The sequence below is a fragment of the Taudactylus pleione genome, unplaced genomic scaffold (genome assembly GCF_031769625.1).
Source record: "Taudactylus pleione unplaced genomic scaffold, aTauple2 ptg001408l, whole genome shotgun sequence".
Taxonomy (NCBI): domain Eukaryota; kingdom Metazoa; phylum Chordata; class Amphibia; order Anura; family Myobatrachidae; genus Taudactylus; species Taudactylus pleione.
The window spans coordinates 2,900,239-2,920,465 of NW_028285808.1; the positions used below are offsets into that span (position 1 = coordinate 2,900,239).

At 42.3% G+C, this 20,227-nt stretch overlaps 2 protein-coding genes across 4 annotated transcripts in view; one reads left to right on the forward strand and one right to left on the reverse strand.

The window, feature by feature from the left end:
• STX18 (syntaxin 18) overlaps nucleotides 1–20,227 on the forward strand; it is a 186,372-nt gene that overhangs the window by 77,926 nt on the left and 88,219 nt on the right. Inside the window, exon 2 of the mRNA XM_088463567.1 lies at nucleotides 4,613–4,680. Coding sequence (XP_088319693.1) covers nucleotides 4,613–4,680 — 68 coding nt within the window. The remainder of the gene's footprint in view (nucleotides 1–4,612; nucleotides 4,681–20,227) is intronic.
• Nucleotides 8,241–20,227, reverse strand: part of LOC148442727 (phosphofurin acidic cluster sorting protein 2-like) — a 63,945-nt gene continuing 51,958 nt past the window's right edge. For all 3 annotated transcript variants that reach the window (XM_088463568.1, XM_088463570.1, XM_088463571.1), the window contains 5 exons: nucleotides 10,735–10,811; nucleotides 10,227–10,514; nucleotides 9,952–10,141; nucleotides 9,493–9,580; nucleotides 8,241–8,549 (listed from right to left, as the gene is read on the reverse strand). The gene's annotated coding sequence lies outside the window, so the exon portion shown is untranslated. The remainder of the gene's footprint in view (nucleotides 8,550–9,492; nucleotides 9,581–9,951; nucleotides 10,142–10,226; nucleotides 10,515–10,734; nucleotides 10,812–20,227) is intronic.

Consider the following 20,227-nt stretch of genomic DNA (forward strand, 5'->3'; position numbering starts at 1 on the left):
CATTACAAAGTGTTAGGTGCCTCGTCATACCTGGCATACAATATGTCTGCACCTTCTCTAATGGTCGTGTATGTTCCTGTAGAGTTTTTCTATACGATTTGTTATACCAACCATAGGACGAACTTTGTGGTACCCTATAAATTACTGATGATGACTATCCATATTACAAGGCTCCATTACTGAAAATGGAGAGAGATGGTTTCATCATCAGTGTAGTGTCTATGTGATGTAAATTAAAAAAAAAAAGTTTCATTCCCTTAGCTGTTATGGTGCATACATACGGTCATACCGTGGGACGATCAGATAACTATAATGATCGTTATCTGATCATCCTGCATGTGTTGGATGATTGTTATCGAACACATGCATGTTTGGCACCTACGACTATAACGTTCGCGGGTCCCTATAGTAAACAGGCTAACCTGGTCGATATCGGCCAGGTATGCCTGCTTGCACGGACTATGGACGATGGTGGATAACAGCCATACGTGGCCACGCATCGACCATCATTTGGTCGTTTGCAGAGGCCAGAAGCTGTCGGATTTTAACGATAGGATCGTTATTGTACAAATCTGACAGCTTATCTGACCGTGTGTATGCACCATTAGAATGAATTACAAATTAATGCTCTTGTCTTTAGTCTTTATGTATGCTTATCTGTTTTCATTATGTTTGGCTGATTCACGATCTTCTGGCAATACCCGCGTATGTCTTGTTCTATGACTGTAAATCCAGCTCATTTCAATTCAGTTCAAACTTTAAAGTGTGCTGCATTGCATTTCTTACAGCTCTGATTTATTAGGATGCACCATTAGGGTGGTTGATCCGAGGTATTAATCCATTTATGAGGTCAGGAAAGAAATGTTATTTTCCAACAGTAAGGATCGCTGGGTATTTTGTTTTTTTTCAACCTATAGCAACATTGCTGAACATCTAGTCATTCTTATGCAATACATGTGTTTTCTATTGTAAAATTATTTTGTTTGTTTTTTTGTTTTGTTTTTTTACACCAGACTGGGTTTTGTTTCCTCACTTGATAGGAGACCGCGGCCTGCATAGATCAAATCTGCTCTCTCCAGTCATAGGTTCGACTCTTAATAGGTTTTGGCTGTGTTCTGAGATCTTTACGATGTGCAACAACGCATGTTATCTCGAGTCCCATTCACGTCTTGTTTTTTTTCTCCTTCCCTGGTATTTTGGTGACACAAAACAGAAACTGAACAAGGTAGCAGTTTTGATGATGAGATTACAGCTAGCCCGGCTGTCTGTCTCCTGACTCTCTAACTACACCTCTCCATGCACATGGCCACCCTTATCCCATTGTTTAGATGTTGCTCAACCCGGCCAGTTTTAGGTTACAGGATCAATTGCTCTGAGCAACCCTGGTTTAAGAACCAAACCTTTGTCTGGGAAATCTGAGCTTGTTGCCTGTGCCCCAAGAGACAAATCATTTGGAAATGAGACAGTTGTCATTGTGATACAGTGGATTTTCTTTTGTGAATTAGCAGGGAGAGACTACAGTCTAATTGACCAAGAAAACACATTGCAATTATTACTTCCGCACCGTTTTTTTTTTTCTCTTTCTTTTAATTGGAGACTCCTACATGGCTACTGAATTTCACTTAGCGCTTTCGGGCGGAGAATGTGATTTATTTTCTTAACTATACGGTAAACGGTTTACTGGTAAGGGAATTATTAACCCAGTGGGTGCTGGTGTTGCTGCTGCAACCGGCTCCAGTGCGTGATCTGACTGTGCGCGTTAAAATAAATGTAATTTATAATGATAAAGTAAAATACTTACTTGACAAAGCTTCATAGCCTACATAGGGCCAGTATTTATGGACAGGCTTCTAAATCCGATCGAAAGGATGCCGGACGCGGACAGCCGTGGGGGGTGGGTTTAGGGCTCCCTGGGGGGACATAGGGATAGCACCCCCCCCGGGAGGTTAGGGTCAAGCACCACCCCGGGGGACTTAGGTTTAGGCGGCTGAGAAGGGGGGGGGTTAGGTTTAGGCACTTAGAGGGGGGATTAGGGTTAGGCACTTGGGGGGGAGGTTACGGTTAGGCACCCTAAAGGAGGGTAATCATACCGAATGCGTTGTTATGGCTGCCTCCATTGCATAGTTGTATGCATTTTGGCTATTTGGGAGTGCTGCGCCTTCAAGGGTTTTGATGTAGTACTTTGACTTTTTTCATATTCAATGAACCAGCACTACCTATTACAACTCTCCTGCGGTCCATCGGGCATATTTTGATTTGATGATTTTGTTACAAACACAACAAAATGATGGTTGGTTATTGGGCCATAAACTCAGGCTGGGTACACACTAGATGCTATGTACCCAGCCCGATTTCTATAGCGACTGGACCTGGGTACCTGGCGGGACGCAGTGGGGGAGCCGACAACGGCAAGTGCATACACTCGCCGACGCGGGCAGAGCTGCATGTTGCAGCATGGCTCTTGCTAACGACACCCCACGTCGGCCCTGCATGTAGGGCCGACGGAGGATGCCGCTGACGACCCGCGTGAGGGTTCATCGTCAGCAACATAGTAGGTACACACTAGACAATGTGCCCAATATGTCGGTCCGATCCCCCGGATCAGGAGGTTTAAATTGTCTAGTGTGTACCCAGCATGAGAGCCTGCCGGATAGCCAATATGATGCCGTTTTTGAGATCCTAACATAACTGAGTAAAACTCAAGCTCTCTACCCAAAACATGAAATAAATAATAAACATACATAGCGTAATACAAATAGGGTAATCAAACCCAGTGCATAGATATAATTATTTATTGATTGATTTAATTCTAGTTTTCTGTAAGCATACAACTAAAAGGGAGACTGCTAGTGCTCTGAGTTTCTTTTTTTACTTGTGGATCATTTTCTGGATTGGAGGGATATTCACTTCACCTTTTCTCTGTGCATTGAGGTTGGATTACCCTATTTGTATTATGCTATGTGTGTTTTGTATTTATTTCATGTTTTGGTACTTACTGTATGAACATTTAGGATTTCATCACCCAACGACCCTACAAACCGGATTGTGTTGATGATGGTAAAAAAAAATAACAGCTCTCCCTATACAGTATCTTCAAACTTTTTCTAATTAATTTTCTAGGGAGAGATGAAAGTTGTGGAATTGTCTCTGGACTTGACTTTAAAATACCCTTTGGAAATATTTGCTGGTTTCATTATTTTTAATTTCCGTTGTCTTGAACAGCATTTTTATAGTTGTTCTACTCTGATATAACCTGAAATAACCTTTTTTAAATAACGTTTTATAGCTAATTTAGCATTAAGTGTTTGTACAGAACAAGAACAGCAGTTTTCTAGTTTTTTGGTTGTTAATGCTTTCAATTTATTTTAAACTCCTTTATTTTACTACATTGGGTTCATGCTAAGGACTCTCATCCATTTGTGTGTCTATTACGCTGCACACATGAGTTCATAAAACATGCTATGTGGTTTATTCTGAAGGGGGGAATAGTGAACTTAACAGGTTTTCTGTGGCTTTGTGAATAGGGTTTTTGGCCAGCTCATTTCAGAATGCTGGTTAAATGCGCGATAGTGGTTTTGGAACAGATTTTTATATGGTCATGGAGCTCATAAGTAACTTCTGATATCATTACAGTATAAAGTAGAAGGTATGCTACAGTATATAAAATATATTCTCATTCATTTGTGTTATGTCACTATAATCAACAGCGATTCCAGTATGTGTTTGCACTGGGGGAGTTAATTCATGCAAACACAGAGAGAACATACAACATGTATACACCCAGAAATATTAGCAAGTAATCCGTTACAGTATATGTTTACAGTCAGTGCTTTGCTGGGGTGCTGCTAAACGACTGATTATTATTTTTATCTCTTTCATACTCTAGTGCCATCTTGTGGTGAGATTTATATTGGCATTGCTTATACAAATTCGTCATTGTGGTTGGTGATTAACAACATTTCACATCTGTTTCAGGGGATATTTGCCGCTTTCCATATTTGGCTGCAGAATTTTGCATGTTTCTTCGGAGGAGTTTTGCCTTAATTGTTCTGCGCAGAATTTCCTTCATAATTTTGGGGCTGCCCTAACTTTTACCTCATCCACAACACAGATCAGACAATTGTCCCAGCTAGATTTATAGACTTTTTTTTTTTTTTTTTTAATTATTATTATTTAGGTTCCACCAAACTTATACTTCCTATGTGACATGGTACACGAAAGCCTAATTTGGGCCGTGAAGATTTAGTGGCTGCAATTGCACCATTTGCTAAATGGCTGTTTCCGCTACAAAATTGTGCTTCAAATTTGCTCATCTCGAGGTTTATAAACCTTGTGGTGGCTTATGCAGATTCAGTATATGTTGTGCCATTGATTCTTTTTTTTTTTTTCTAATAATTACCAGATTGGTTTTCTAGTAAAAAAAAAAAAAAGTACCCAGCATTTGTCGGGTCACCTCAGTGTCTGCCCACACGCTCATTGTTATTCGGTGATGGCTACAGCATATGCTTTTATATGCAACTACTAGGGTTGAATTTGTAGATCTGTTGTCGCATTGCTTGTGTACGTGCATTTTGCGTTAATAAAAATCTGCTTTCTTTTTGCCCTTGTTTAGATCAGCAATATTGGAAAACTGAAGGATTTTCTGCTGGAGCACAGAAAGGATTACATTAATGCTTGCAGGTGAGCACAGCTCTCATTGAAGATGTTATGTGAGTTATAATCTTTATGTCTCAATATACATTTTTTTTCATAAAGTATATGAGAAGATTGCAGACTGTCCACGTGAAAGTAAAATGTGGCTTTTTGTACAGTGTCACAGTACCCATCTGAGCCTGAGTTATGTATGGTGACACCTCAAAACCAGCTGACTTGTCTAAATCATTATTAATCTCCACAAAATGCCATCTTACACACTATCTCTCTGTCCAAAACTGCCACCACAAACCTATTTGTTTTTGAAGAGCTAAAAAGAGGCAGTCTTTAGCAGGGCACACACTAGACGACCTGTGTACCCGGCCGATGCAATGGAATTACATATCGTGCGGCCCATATACACCACACGATCCGGTGAACGACTGCACGCTATGTTGTTCCCCCCCACCACTTCCAAATGCATGGGGTCATCGGTCATATCATGAGCCGCATGTACGGCAAATCTGAAGATGCGACGGCCGACCCCACAGGAGCGTGCATAGTGCGTATTCACTTGACGATGTGAACGTTTGTCATTCCGATCCATCGGAAATTGGCAAATCGTTTAATAAAAATCATCTAGTGTGTTACCCAGCTTTAGTTTATGATCTCCCACTACACTCGCTGGTCATCTCCAAATTAGACTACTGATACATCCTCCTATCTGGCCTCCCTGACTCCCATCTCCAGGGCTGGACTGGGACCAAAAATAGGTCCTTGCATTTAAAGCGCACAGTATTAGCTGCTGGCATGGACTCCAATCCTTACTATTCCTGACTCCTCCCACTTATTATTAGAACCACATACATGTGCACATCATTCTCTGTATTAAACTACACACCTCACAGCTCATCCTGCAGGTGATTCAAACATGTGCCATTGTAAGACATTTGGTATTTGGTTGGTTCTGTTGGGTAAAGCTGGCACTTCATGGGACTAGATTACTCACACACAAAAGAGAAGGCATTTCTCAACTGACCAAGCCCTGGTTTAGCAATTGTAGAGGATTAGACAAGTACATGCAATTATAATATAGATATATTACAGCGCTCTTAGTCCTTTTGTGTGTTCTACATCATGGCAGTGGGCAAAGTAGCTGTAGTGCATGTCTGTGAATATACTAATATACAGTGCTCTAAGTGTGTAGCTACACAACAGTATGGTACATCGGCACTTCAAGGACTGAGCTGCCCGCCGGAAGATCTGCTGCCAGGCCGCCAGCTTGCGCACAAGCAGACATCCATGGATAGAAACTTGGAGAGACAGTGGCACTGAGCCACAGTTCTTTCGAATCTGTCGCTGTCCGTGAGCCCATTGGAGCTTTTGGAGCGGCAGCCATCAAGAGCTGCAGCAGCGGTGGCTCCTGATTGGCTTTTGGACAGCGCCAGATTTGAAATGATGGCGGAGCAGTGCCACTGTCTCTCAAACTATGGATGCCTGCTGTGCAGGTTCCAGGCACCAAGTACACAAGGAGATGAGTCTCCTCTCATCATGTCATCTCTGTGAGACTGAGGCTGCTGGAGGGATGGTTGGGAAGGAGGAGGTAAGAGGCTGCAGTTGGGGGCTTTACTGTGGGGCATAATGTTATGAAGCATTACTACACTATTTAGACAAAAGTAATTGGACATCCCCACATTTTCAGCTGGTTTGGCATGGGTCCACTAGTTGTAATGCTTGGTCACATTAACTCTGAGAATTATAAAGATGTTCTTGAAAACTTTGCGCTCCCTACATTGTGGCAGTTCTACAGAAACAACAAATGTTTTTTATCAGAACGACAATGCTACCTGTGGTGTTTCCAGAGTGATGCTGGACTGGTATTCAATAACCCGGATGGACTGGCCAACTCTCAGTTCAGATCTTAACCCCCTGAGAACCTTTGAGACTAATTGGAGTGACAGGTGCATTCTAGGCTGACTTCAACCACCTTCAGGGTCACAGATGGCCACTGGACTTAAGGCAGAATAGCAAAACATACCGCCTGCTGTTGTCCAGGAATTTGTTTACCGTTTACCGAGAAGGGTGTCTGCAGTAATTACCGCGCGTGGTGGACCTACAATGTACTGATTTCAATAAAATCTTGTTGTTTGCGGTCAGTGTCCAATAACTTGTGTCTACATAGTGTGTTATGTGGCATAATGTGTAAGGGGTATTAATACTGAGTGACTTAATCTGTACTACAAATTACTGTGTGACATCACTTGTAAAGGGCATTACTGTGTGGCATAATGTGTTACAAGGAGCAATACTACTGCATGGCATATTGTGTTATAAGGGGCATTACTATTGTGTGGCATAATGTGTGAAGGGGTTACTACGATGTGGTACACTACACTGAAGCCCTTAAGACACGTCCTCCTTTAAATGGTTATGCTTTGTTGGCGCGCGCATAAGTACAAATTTCTACTTCAACCACTGATCTAAACAATTTGCTTTGTTCCATAGTAAAACTTCTGCATGGAAAGAAATGTTGTACCCCCTAATTTATATAAAAAGTGAGAAAGCGTGTCTGTGTGTTTGACCATCCATATATTTTGGTCAGCCCTCTGTTTGCATGCAAGGGCGTAACTAGAACTTTGGGGGCCACATAGCAAGACCTTAAAAGGCCCCTCAAAGGTAAAAAAACAACCCCATACATTTGCCCCCACATAGTCCATTCATTTTATGCCACACAGTAGTACCCCTTATACACATTATGCCACACAGTAGTACTGCCCCTTATACATTATACCACACAGTAATGCCCCTTACTCATTATACCACATAGTAATGCCCTTTACAGATTATGCCACATACTAGTAGTGCCCCATATAACACATTATTCCACACAATAGTAGTGACCCTTATACATTATGCCACACAGTAATGCCCTTTACACATTATGCCCCCCCAGCAACTCACCTCCCTGTGTCCCTCAAGCAGCCTCTTGCCTCCCCCTTTGTGTCATCAGCAGCCAGCAGGTGTGGATTTAGTGCTGGGCTGCCTCTCTCCATTGGAGAGAGAGCGCCAACCGTCCCAAGCCAATCTGAGCTTGCAGACTGGCAGCCAATCAGGAGCCGCTACTGCTGATTGGCTGCCTGTATGCGAGCTCTGATTGTTTTGCGACTGTTGGCGCTCTCTCTCCAATGTCTGCCTGCTGGTGCATCAGCTGTAATCAGCTGGCGGGTCGGCACCAAATAAGCGGCCACAGAGGCTCAGGCACCAGAGCAGCCGCACCCCTTCCACCCACGATAGTTAAGCCTCGGTTTTCTAGCATGTTAGCCAACAATGGGGTCCTTTTCAGGATCAATGGAATGGGGTTATAGGCGAGGACAATATAGACAAAGGCTGCAGGTGTACTTCAGGGTCCAGTCTTCAACCCGGGCAATGCCGGGCTAGTGTAAAATAAATAAGATAGCTTGCCCCAGAGTGCCATCATAAGACTTAAAAAGAAAATACTTAATAGGTAAGATTCTCCTTAAGGATTTTGTTTTGTTTTAATTTGAAATAACCAGTGATTTTCTCTATAATTCCTCAATGACACATGGCCAAGATTTATATTGGCTGTAGAGGAGGAAGCACCAGAGGCTATAATAAGGGAGAACGGCAGGACACCGTTTCGCACCAAACACCGGCTTTCATAGATGTCACTCAGGAAAGGCTGTATTCCGTGGAAAGACAGGGTCTCTTCCACAAATAAGGTAACTCCCAGCTGTTCCATGTCCTTAGCTGATGAAGTAGGAGGACAGCTAACCAAATGTTGATAGTATGACGAGTGGATGATGTTGGATAAGCAATGTTGAGGTTGAGCTATGATAAAAAAAAAAAGCGGCTATATGTGATGCTTCGCCCACCAGAAGATTTCCAGAAATCACAGTCTAACAAAAAATAGAAAAGATAATAAAAAATATTAATCAATACAATATGTAAAAACGGACATTTTTGAAAAAAAATAACATTACTAAGGATTATTACTCATAAAAAAAAAAAACTCGTATAAAAAAAATCCCTATATTTTATAAAAAAAAAAAAAATTCCTAGGCCAGAGAACACAATATATGTCTAGCAATGACTGTGTACATGGCTTTGACCAAACTGGGGTGATTCCAAATACATTACATATACTGAAATCAAAAGGAGATGGTGAGCAGCAAAAGCACACAATTTTTTTTTTTAATTATTCCAATGGGATAATGAATCCAAAGAACAGAGAATGTAACCTAACATATGGTGCATACAGACAGTCCAACTTGTTCGATCATCGATATCGTTGAACAATTTTTTCAACTTTAAAAAAATGAACGATATCTGACAGTATTTAAATTATGATAGCGACTAAGTTGGTCTACATGTACGGCTGACCTCGGATATCGTTATCATCCATTTGGCCACACGCATCGTTGGTCGTTCAATGCAAAAAAGTCAGCGATATGAATGCAGGACGATATGAACGATAACTATATCGTTTATCAAAGTTGGACCGTGTGTATGCACCAATACATTTCAGAAAGTATATAACAGAAACATGTAAACGTTCAACCAAGCAACATTCTGTGTAATCATAGCTATCGACCCACCTAAGCCCCTAATGCATTTAAAATAATGGGGGGCAAATCTTATTTTTTGGGCACCCAAACTTAAGTGGTGCCCATAGCTGCATTTCAATTGTTATTCATTTAAGCCACCATTGGCACGTATATGTACCCAGAGGCACCGGGTTTTGCTGCCCAAAGCAGTTAAGCAAGTAAAAAATACTACTTAAAGTGACCAAAGTGCAGTATGGGTGGCTAAAGTCCCGACTTTAAACACATTTATACTCACCGCCTCGGGATTTTGCGAGCTGAAATGTGCGCAGCCACAGCTATTCATGGCCGGACAGGGCAATATATTGACTTGCTCCATTGGGTGTCTAAACAGAAATAGCTGGATTAAGAGAAATTGACGTACCACAAAATTAGGTAATAAGGAAAATTACAAAAATAATTAAAAAAACAAAACTACTAATTACTGAAATTAGAAAAATAAACAAATTGAAGACTTTTAAATCTGATCTAGGATAACCACATAAAATTATAAAACACTTAAGGCAACTAAAGTGCTATGTGGGTGGCCAAACTGCCAACTTTTTTGGGGGGTCGAAGTCTGCAAATAAGATAGTACAGAGGTGTGTGCGCATATTTGCAGTATGGCCGGGACCTCTGAACATAAGTGAAATCAAAAGTCAAATTGCATGGAAATTATAATTGTACAGGAGTGTACTCCGTTTAACCATGACCTCACCATAGCCGGCAAACCGCTGCAGCAGCTAATGATCCTCAAATAGATGTCTTATGGGGATCTGCTCTGTATAGAGACCATTGTTGTACTGTCAGATGACCCCTGGGCTGCAATCATCTCCTTTTTAAGATCTTCTGCCTCTCATCTGCTTCCGTCTCACAATACATCTATATCGATCATGGCAACAGCCGGCCTTAAAAAACAAAAAACAAATACACAATTAGTGATCATACTCAAGGCAAAAACACGGATTAGAGACCTAGTATTTGGAATAATACCTGTGATCGGATGTTTTTAGCTCTGCTCTGCCATAGTGTACTATGGTACCTTGATTCCACATATAAGAGAGATTTTGCCCTTCTTGCGAACGTGGATTCAGGAGGTCTAAATCTTCCACTAAATCACCAAATACAGTAGAGTTATAAATAGGAGGATGATGGTGCATTCATGAGAGCATCCCAGTTTTGATTTCAGATCAGTTCCTTGACCTCATCATTGGGCAGATCGATGCGATAGTTGAAATCGCCGCACCAGAAGACACAGTCATGGGAAAACAGGCTCCGCCCCTAGTGACAGAGAACAGAGTAATGATCAAGTACATACATACTTCTGCAAATCTAATCCTATACTTTAGGTTTATACTTTCTGTAAAGCTAAACCTTTGTATAATGTTACTGGTTTAGGTAAGGCGCCTTGGGTTCTTTTGGACTGTATAAATGTATCATTATTATTTATAAGTCAAAGCTACTACAAGCAGCTACAATAATACACCACCGCAGCACTCACCTCGCATTGATGATGTTCCCTGCATTTAACTCCACCATCTCCTCAAGTCCAATAGCGAAATATATCTATTGGTTTATCTAGTGGATACAAAAGTAAGGTGAGAGGATTTGTAGAACTTCAGCATATGTGAGATATTGCAAATCATAATCCAAAAGCTTGACACTCATCAAGGATTTACACATAACATAATGAAAAAGAAAGAAACAAGTCTATAATTTATTATTACAGCTCAAACACAGACAAATGCACTGTGGGCAGCACGGATGGTGTAATGGTTAGCAATACTGCCTCACAGCACTGAGTTTTGAGTTTGATTCCCACAAAGGCCTTAACTGTGGGGAGTTTGTATATTCTCCCAGTGCTTACGTGGGTTTCCTCCCACAATCCATAAATATGGTGGTAGGTTAATTGGCTCCTGACAAAATATTAACCCTAGTGTGTGTGTGCATGTGGTAGAGAACATAGATTGTAAGCTCTGGGGCAGGGACTGATGCGAATGGCCAAACTTCTCTGTGAAGCGCTGTAGAATATATGCGCACTATACCCCCAGCCCTTGATGCCCTGTGCTATAATCTGCTTTTACAAGGAAGCTGCAGTCTGTACTGGCTGCACATTATCCAAATGTAAGACAGGTCAAAGGAGAACAGACTGTGCACAGGGTCCAACTGGCGATTCGATAAAGTGCAGTGAGCCCAAACCATAGTGATATAATATTTATCTATTTATTATTTATTAATACACTGAATTGTGCAATGTTTCCATCCCTCATCCTCTGATCTTTGCACAACCCAGTACTAAGGTGTATCCAACATACAGCTTCTGCTTTTTGGATTCACCTTCCTAGTACTTGGTTGGGCAAGGATCAGAGAGGATGAGGAATGGAAACATTGCAAAATTCAGTGTATTAATAAATAATCCAGAAGGGTGTTTCCTAAAACCAGACAAGGAGGTATACCAGATGCTTTATTAACTCAACCGTCCTGGAGACTTCGAAACAGCGGCAAGAACCCTTTGACCTTAGCAGCAAACTATTCACTTTGAAATAACATTTATGTCAAGAAAAATAAAATATTGGACATGGCTTCCCTGATGGCAGACTAAACTGGTTTCCAGGTTAGCAGACGTGACAAATTACACATTATCCTGGGGATTGACACAAGGCTCTAACAGTCCCGTCACTCAGTGGCTGTACACACCACCAGATCTTATAAACTGAGTGGAGGGATATACCGGCACTCCCAATCACCATCTGCTCATCTCACCAGAGCTGTAACAGGCTGATCAGGATAGACAGTATTAAGCCCCGACATACATTGGAGCCAAACTGTTTTCATGTTCCAGTAAACACGTGGTATATGGCTTCATAGGATCCACAATAGACAAGAGTTAACCAAACTCTCTAGAATCAATGGCTGCATAGTTGGAGTAACAAACGCACAAAGGATTTGAGCACAATCTTGCCAAATTGGAAAAGGACTTGCTGATCGAGAACATTATACATATAACCTTTGTGGTGTCCTCATCAGCTGATCAGAGCTACATCCTATAGAAGACCAGTAAAGTGTACAACCATGAGCAAAAGTTTTGAGAGTGACACAAGTATTGGTTTTTACAAAGTTTGCTACTTCAGTGTTTTTAGACCTTTTTGTCAGATGTTACCATGGTATACTGAAGTAAAATTACAAGCATTTCGTAAATGTCAAAGGCTTTTATTGCCAATTACATTAAGTTTATGCAAAGAGTCAATATTTGCACTGTTGACCCTTCTTTTTCAAGACCTCTGCAATTCGCCCTGGCATGCTGTCAACCACATTATGGGCCACATACTGACTGATGGCCGTCCATTCTTGCCTAATCAGTGCTTGGAGTTTGTCAGAATTTGTGGGTTTTTGTTTGTCCACCCGCCTCTTGAAGATTGACCACCAGTTCTCAATGGGATTAAGGTCTGGGGAGTTTCCTGGCCATGGACCCAAAATTTTGATGTTTTGTTCCCCGAGCCACTTAGTTATCACTTTTTTTTTTTTTTTTTTTTGCATTCTGTTTTTATTAGAGGTTTCAAACAAAGAACGTACATCATACAGAAGCAAAACATTATCAACGTGTACGTGTCCAAATGTACGCAAATTAGAAACCACTTTTTTACATTTCAATAAACACATCACACAGTATAAAGAAGGTAAAGTAAAAAGAAAAACTATATACTAAGTAACAAAAAATGGGGGAACAGGGAAGGGTCTTCATGTTTTAAAAGTAAGTGGTTAGCCAATATAAAGAAGCTGCAGTCTATATTACGGGGTAATTACGGCTGGAAACATATAATTTCTATATTCCATAGAGTTTTTGTATTCCAACCATGGAAGCCAAGTATTAGTGAGAATAAAAGGGCTATTGATGGAGAGGGTTGAAGAGTCTTCCATTGACATGTAGTAATCGAGTCTTTGGAACCAGTCCCTACGTGTGGGCGGGTTACAAGAGTTCCAAAGAATTGGAATGACAGCTCTTGCGGCATTACTCAAATGGCGCAGCAAGGACTTTTTGTAGTATCCCAGTGAGGACTCAGAATAATTTATTAACCAAAATGCTGGATCAGTGGGGACAGGCGCGCCTAAAATTTGTTGTGAAACGGAAATGACCTCCAACCAATATTTAGATAGCTGTGGACAGTCCCACCATATATGTAGTAATGACCCTGGAGCCCTAAGACATCTCCAGCAACAGTTGGATTTTGTTGGGAACATGGCATGTAATAGTGTAGGGTGTCTATACCATCTCATCAAAATTTTGTATTGCGTTTCCTTGATAATTGAGCAAGTTGAGCTGCAGTGTGCCTTGAGAAATATTGTTTGCCATTCTTGCTCTGTGAGGGTAATGCCTAAATCTAATTCCCATTTTTTAGCCCAAGGAGGTATGATACAGGAAGGGTTGTTAAGGAGTATCTGGTAGATAGCAGAAATTGTGTGGGATGGATCGGTTGGTGAAATGCAAAGTTTTTCGAAAGCAGTGAGATCTCGACTAGAAACATTCATTCTACCCGCAGAGGACAGGTAATGGCGAACTTGCAGGTATTTCCAAAAATCTGAATGAGGTATTGACCACCTTTCCTGGATATCAAGAAATGCTTTGATACCTGACTTAGTCACCAGCTGGCCAGTCCGAAAAAGACCTTCCCGCACCCAGTTAGGGAATTGATTAAAATCAATACCAGGAGGAAAATCCGGGTTAGCCAAAAAAGAAGTAAGAGGTCCAAAGCGTGAAGAAATATAAGGGAGATTTCTTAAAGAATTCCACACCGAAAGGGAAGGAGAAATTGTTGGATGATGGAAATCTAGTTTAGGAATGGAAGGAAGCCAAGGTGTTATTTCAGGGGGAAATTTCATGAAGCGACCTTCAAGGGCAACCCATTGCTTCACCTCTCTATATCTAGTCCACTCAAGAATTCTATTAAGGTGGATAGTGTGATAGTATGCTTTGATATCTGGGAGTTGGAGACCACCCAGTTGTTTTGGTCGAGTTAGAAGAGTACGTTTAATCCTAGGTTGTTTCCTAGACCAAATAAATTGCTGAATTAAGACATTTAGCGAACGGAACCAGGAATCTGGAATCTGAATGGGCAAAGACTGAAAGAGGTAAAGCAATTTAGGAAGCGTATTCATCTTCACCACGCTTATTCTACCCAGCCAAGAAAGTTGTTTCAAATGCCAATGGGAATAGTCCATTCGAATGGAGGAGAGGATGGGAGAAAAATTAATATTAAAGAGATGCGACATGTTTTTAGGAATTTTAACCCCTAGATAGGTAATATGAGAAGGGTGCCAAGGGAATGGGAAAGCCGACTGCAAACCCGAAACTACAGAAGCATGCGCAGACAGATTTAAGGCCCAAGATTTTGTGAAGTTAATTTTAAAGTTGGACAACTTTCCAAAACGGTCAAACTCATGCATCAAGTGAGGCAGAGACGTCACCGGGTGGGAAACAGTAGCCAATAGGTCATCCGCAAAAAGAGCCAGTTTGTGTTCCTGTTCACCTACCATAATCCCAGAAATAAGTGGATTGGCGCGTATAGATCCGGCCAGAGCCTCCATGCAAAGGATGAAAATCAATGGCGACAGAGGGCAGCCTTGTCGCGTGCCATTGTGTATGGAGAAAGATCCAGACAGCTCACCATTGACCCTCACCCTCGCCGAAGGACAGGAATAAAGGGCCAGAATTCTATGCAGTGTCACGGGACCCAATCCCATGTGTACCAGCACAGACCTCATAAAAGACCAATTAATTCTATCAAACGCTTTTTCAGCGTCGGTGGAGAGTAGGATAATAGGGATCTTTGATTGAGTAGTAGCAAAGTGTACCAAATTGAGGACTTTTGTGGTATTATCACGTGCCTCCCGTCCCTTAACAAATCCGACTTGGTCAGTATGTATCAGCTGAGGAATGAGGGGGTTTAGCCTATTAGCTATTAGCTTGGCATATAATTTAAGGTCCATATTTAATAATGAAATGGGTCTGTAGCTCGAACACAGGGAGGGGTCCTTACCAGCTTTGGGGATGACTGAGATGTGTGCCTCTAGGAATTGTTTAGAAAATTGCGATTCCACTGAGATATGGTTGAAAGCCTTCAACATCATAGGGATTAGTTTATTCTGGAAACTCTTGTAATAACCTATGGTTAAGCCGTCAGGGCCAGGGCACTTTCCCGTAGGTGAAGAGGCTAATGCTAACTCTAGCTCACGCACAGAGAATGGAACCTCCAACGCCAGCTTATCTAGAGGTGAGATAGTAGGAAAGGAAATGGAAGCCAAATAATCAAGAACGTTTTGTGAAGTAAGAGGATTAGAGGATACAGGATTAGTATTAGGTAGGTTATAAAGAGAAGAATAATATTGTTGGAAGCATTCTGCAAGTTTAGAGGTTTCAACTTGAGGCCTTCCCCCACTATCCTTAAGTGTGTGTATGAATCCACATGCTCGCTGGGCTCTCAGCGCTCTAGCCAAAAGACGTCCCGGCTTATTACCCCAGTGATAAAAGCGACTTCTACACTTTTTAACGGACAACTGTATGTTGTTCGAAAGTAATTTGCTAAGAATATTACGAGATTCCATAAGCTTATGATAGTCCTCTTTAGACATGGTTTGTTTATGCGACGCCTCTAGTAATTTAATTTGTTGTAAAAGGGTCGAAATCTGTGCGGATTTTTGTTTTTTAATATAGGAGCCCAATTGTATAAGCTTACCACGGATAACGCACTTGTGTGCTTCCCATATTGAGATTGGGGAAGTTTCTGGTAAGTCGTTGTGGGTAATATAGTCAGATAGCGCAGTATCGATTTCGGCTTTACAGTATGTGTCCTGTAAGAGGGATTCATTTAATCGCCACGTCCATTGTTTAGAGGAAAAATGTGGAAGGATCAACGTCAATGAGACCGGAGCGTGATCTGACCATGTTATTGGCCCAATGTCAGCTTCAGCGAGCATGTGGAGGTGTCTATGGCTGAGGAATAGATAGTCCAGGCGAGAGTATGTGTTGTGAGGATGGGAATAAAAGGAGTAGTTACGGCCCGTGGGATATAATGTCCTCCAGGAGTCTGCCAGTTGGTAATTATGAAACAAAGTCTTGACTTTTTTGTACTTAGCAAGGGGATACCTAGGCGCATCCTTAGATATATCTAGTGAGGGGTCTAAGGACCAGTTAAGATCTCCTCCCAAAAGAACAATACCCTGAAGTAGGGGGTCAACCATATCCATTGCAGACCGGAGAAAATCATATTGGCCCTTGTTGGGGGCATAAATATTGATGAAAGTGAAGACCTGATTATATATGTGGCATGTAAGTAAGAGGAGTCTACCCGGAATCAATCTATGTATGTTTACATCAGAAATGGGGAGTTTGCGTGAGAAAATAATTGCGACGCCTTTCGACTTCCCCTCTGGGTTATTATTATAATAGGCAGCAGAATAATGTCTATCACACAAAGACTGAGGGCGCGCTGCAATTTTAAAATGTGTTTCCTGAACCAGTGCTACATCAACTCTATTTGCCCATAGAGCGCGCAACATTTGAGAACGCTTTTCTGGAGAATTTAATCCTCGGGCATTGACGGAGGAGATTAAAATTTTAGTAGGCAGGGACATTATGGATGGCAAAAAAATAATGGCATTCAAAGACCCAAGGGAAAAAAAAGAAAAAACAAATAAAGAAAAAAAAAAGAAAACAACATTGAAAAACAGACATTAACAAGATATGCAAGATAAACAATACTGAAAAACCCGCGACTGAAACCACGGAACAACAATTATGGTCCGAAGTCTCAGTAGTAATATACATTAAGCGGGTGAGGGGGCACAGGGGATTGGTGTCAACTTCAACCTCAAAAGGTTAGCAAGGTATAAAACTCTAGATATAAACATCAAGATATATTAAAGTTTAGTGAACATTACATTATGGGAAAATATAACACTGTCAATATTAAATATAAATTAGCTCTCTATAGTGAACACTATCCTAGAAAAGGGAAATGGAAATACACAATCAGGTAACTTCTGCTGCGGAATGATCTGGGGAAAACCTGTTTCGACGTTGAGGATTCCTGACCGTCTGCCAAGAGGAAGGCCGTGATTCAGTTGAGGGCAAGTCCCATTGAGCTAATGGTTCTTTCCAATCAGGAGTTTCAATTTTCGGAAGGCCCAGAGCAGAACAAAAGGATAATAGGTCAGAGGGGTTATAGAGAGTGTGCGATTTGCCCGAGAGAGTCACCTGCAGGTGGAAGGGGAATCCCCATCTGTACTTTAATTGGCGTTTGCGCAACTCATCAGTCAGTGGGCGTAGAGCTCGGCGCTGTTGCAGAGTGTGCCACGATAAGTCCTGAAAGATGTGAATAACATCGCCATTAAAATCCACACCATCTAGTTGCCTGACTTTCCGCATTATTTCCTCTTTTTGGGCAAAGTAGTGTAATCGGCAGATTACATCTCTCGGGCGGTCGGATGAGGAGCCACGCGGCCGCAAAGCTCGATGTACTCGGTCAAATTGTAGCTTGTCGTTTGGGTTATTGCCGAGAATTTCATTGAAAATCTTTGTTAAAGCATCGATTAAGTTTGAGGGGAGGACATCCTCAGGCAAGCCCCTGACGCGTATGTTGTTTCTTCGGCCACGATTGTCCAAGTCTTCCATTCTGGTTTTAAGCGAGAGTAGTTCCCTTGATTGTTGGGCAACTATTGTTGTCAACTTAGACAAAGAGGAATCTGTGTGTTCTTGACTATCTTCTAGGGACGTAAGGCGGTCCGACAGTAAAGAAAGATCTTGCTTAACAGACGCCAATTCCTGACGAAGAGTATTTTGGATGTCTGACTTTGTCGGTAATGTCTTGACGTATGTCAGAAGTTCTTGTATGTCATTGTTGGACTTCGCAGAGGATTGCATTGCTGGGGTCTCCATTGACATAGGGCTAGGAGGATTTGATGGATCTGGTGAAGATGCTATTGAGTCAGAGATAGAGTCTTGTTTAGCAGGAGTTGGCAAGAGAAATGGACGTAGGTCAGATTGAGATGGTTCTGTTCTAGGATGAGGAGTCTCTTTCTTGTGAGCAGATTTCCCGGTTTTGCCCATGGCATATAGGTAGCTGAAAATGTAGGTTAATGATAGGCAGTAAACGTTCGTTTAAATGTTACGATGTCATATGAAAAGTTGAGGCAGTCGATCACCAACCCCCAGAGGCCAGGGGATTATTATATAGCCATTATGGATGTATAACGCCTTGTTTCATGGTAGTATGTTAGAGACAGTCATTGTGGTTAAGAGCCTTTTTTACATAAATATCGCTCAAAAGTGTTGTCGACAAAGGTGAAAAATATAAATCTACTGCCAAGTGCTGTTATGGCATGCAATAAAAGCTATGACCACCGGGGGGAGCACCAGTATCACTGGATCAGAGAACACTGTAATGGAGAATAATTACTGAGTCCAGCACAAGTTAAACAGGATAACGGACACCACAGAGGGTTATACAGAGAAAGAAGGCCCAGTCATCTCTTCAGAATGTTCCTTAAGGCAGACGACTCCCTGGAGACAACAACCCACACTTATAGTGAGTATGGACTGGGAGGGGTGTTATAGGTTTCAGTTGGGGCTGGAGGCTGTGTACATGTAGCCAGGGGGACACATCCGTGCGGCCTGCAGGGCTTTGCAAGACCCCCTTAAATGGTCACCAAGGAGGGCGGTGGGGCAGAGCCCAGTGTTAAAGCCTCTTCAAAGGGGAAAGAGCTGTGGGCTGATGTGTCACCTCACGGGGCCCAGCAGGAGCCAGCGGCGGCGGCAGCCGCGATTAAAACAGCGCTCCTTAAAGCGGTGTCCAGGGGGCTTATAAGACGGAGTGGGAGAGGCACTCACCGGAGGATCCCCACGGAGGAAGGTAGCGGCACACCCCGGAAGATAGCTGGGGTCAGGAGCGGCAACGTTAGCGGAGGCACAACCCGCGGACCACGGAGGCTCCAAACTCGAGGCCGCGGCTTCAGGGGGAGAAGTAGGCCTCAATCGAGCAGGGGGCTCAAATCGCTCCAATAGTCCGGGCTATGGAGCCAGGGTGGTGTGGGCTCCCACAGGTGTCTGAGCAGCGATGTGTCAAGTGGGTAAGACGCAGGCTCTTCTCTATAAAGGACAGGTAAGGCAGGAGCTGTATAAAGCCACGTCTGTCCACTCTGCCAGTTAGCCAGAATTCCCTTAGTTATCACTTTTACCTTATGGCAAGGTGCTCCATCATGCTGGAAAAGGCATTGTTAGTCACCAAACTGATCTTGGATGGTTGGGTGATGTTGCTCTTGGAGGATGTTTTGGTACCATTCTTTATTCATGGCTGTGTTCTTAGGCAAATATGTGGGTGAGCCCACTCTCTTAGCTGAAAAGCAACCCCACACATGAATGGTCTCGGGATGCTTTACACAGGACTGATGGTAGCGCTCCTCTTTCCTTCTCCGGACAAGCGTTTTTTCCAGATGCCCCAAACAATCTGAATGGGGACTCATCAGAGAAAATAACTTTACCCCAGTCCTCAGCAGTCCAATCCCTGTACCTTTTGCAGAATATCAGTCTGTCACTGATGTTTTTCCTGGAGAGAAGTGACTTCTTTGCTGCCCTTCTTGACACCAGGCCATCTTCCAAAAATGTTCACCTCACTGTGCGTGAAGATGTACTCACACCTGCCTGCTGCCATTCCTGAGCATGCTCTGCACTGGTGGTGCCCCGATCCCCCAGCTGAATAAACTTTGGGAGATGGTCCTGGTGCTTGCTGGACGTTCTTGGGCGCCGAGAAGCCTTCTTTTTTTTTTTTTTTTTTTAATTGAGTAATTTTTATTGGATTTTTCAAGAAAAGAAATAGAAAACACCCAATACAGTCAATAACAGTAATAACATAGTTCACTGCATACATAACTTTGTGTCAGATAGGGGGACAAACAGAGAAGTGTGGTACAAGTTTAAACATTGTGTATGTACGCGAGCCATG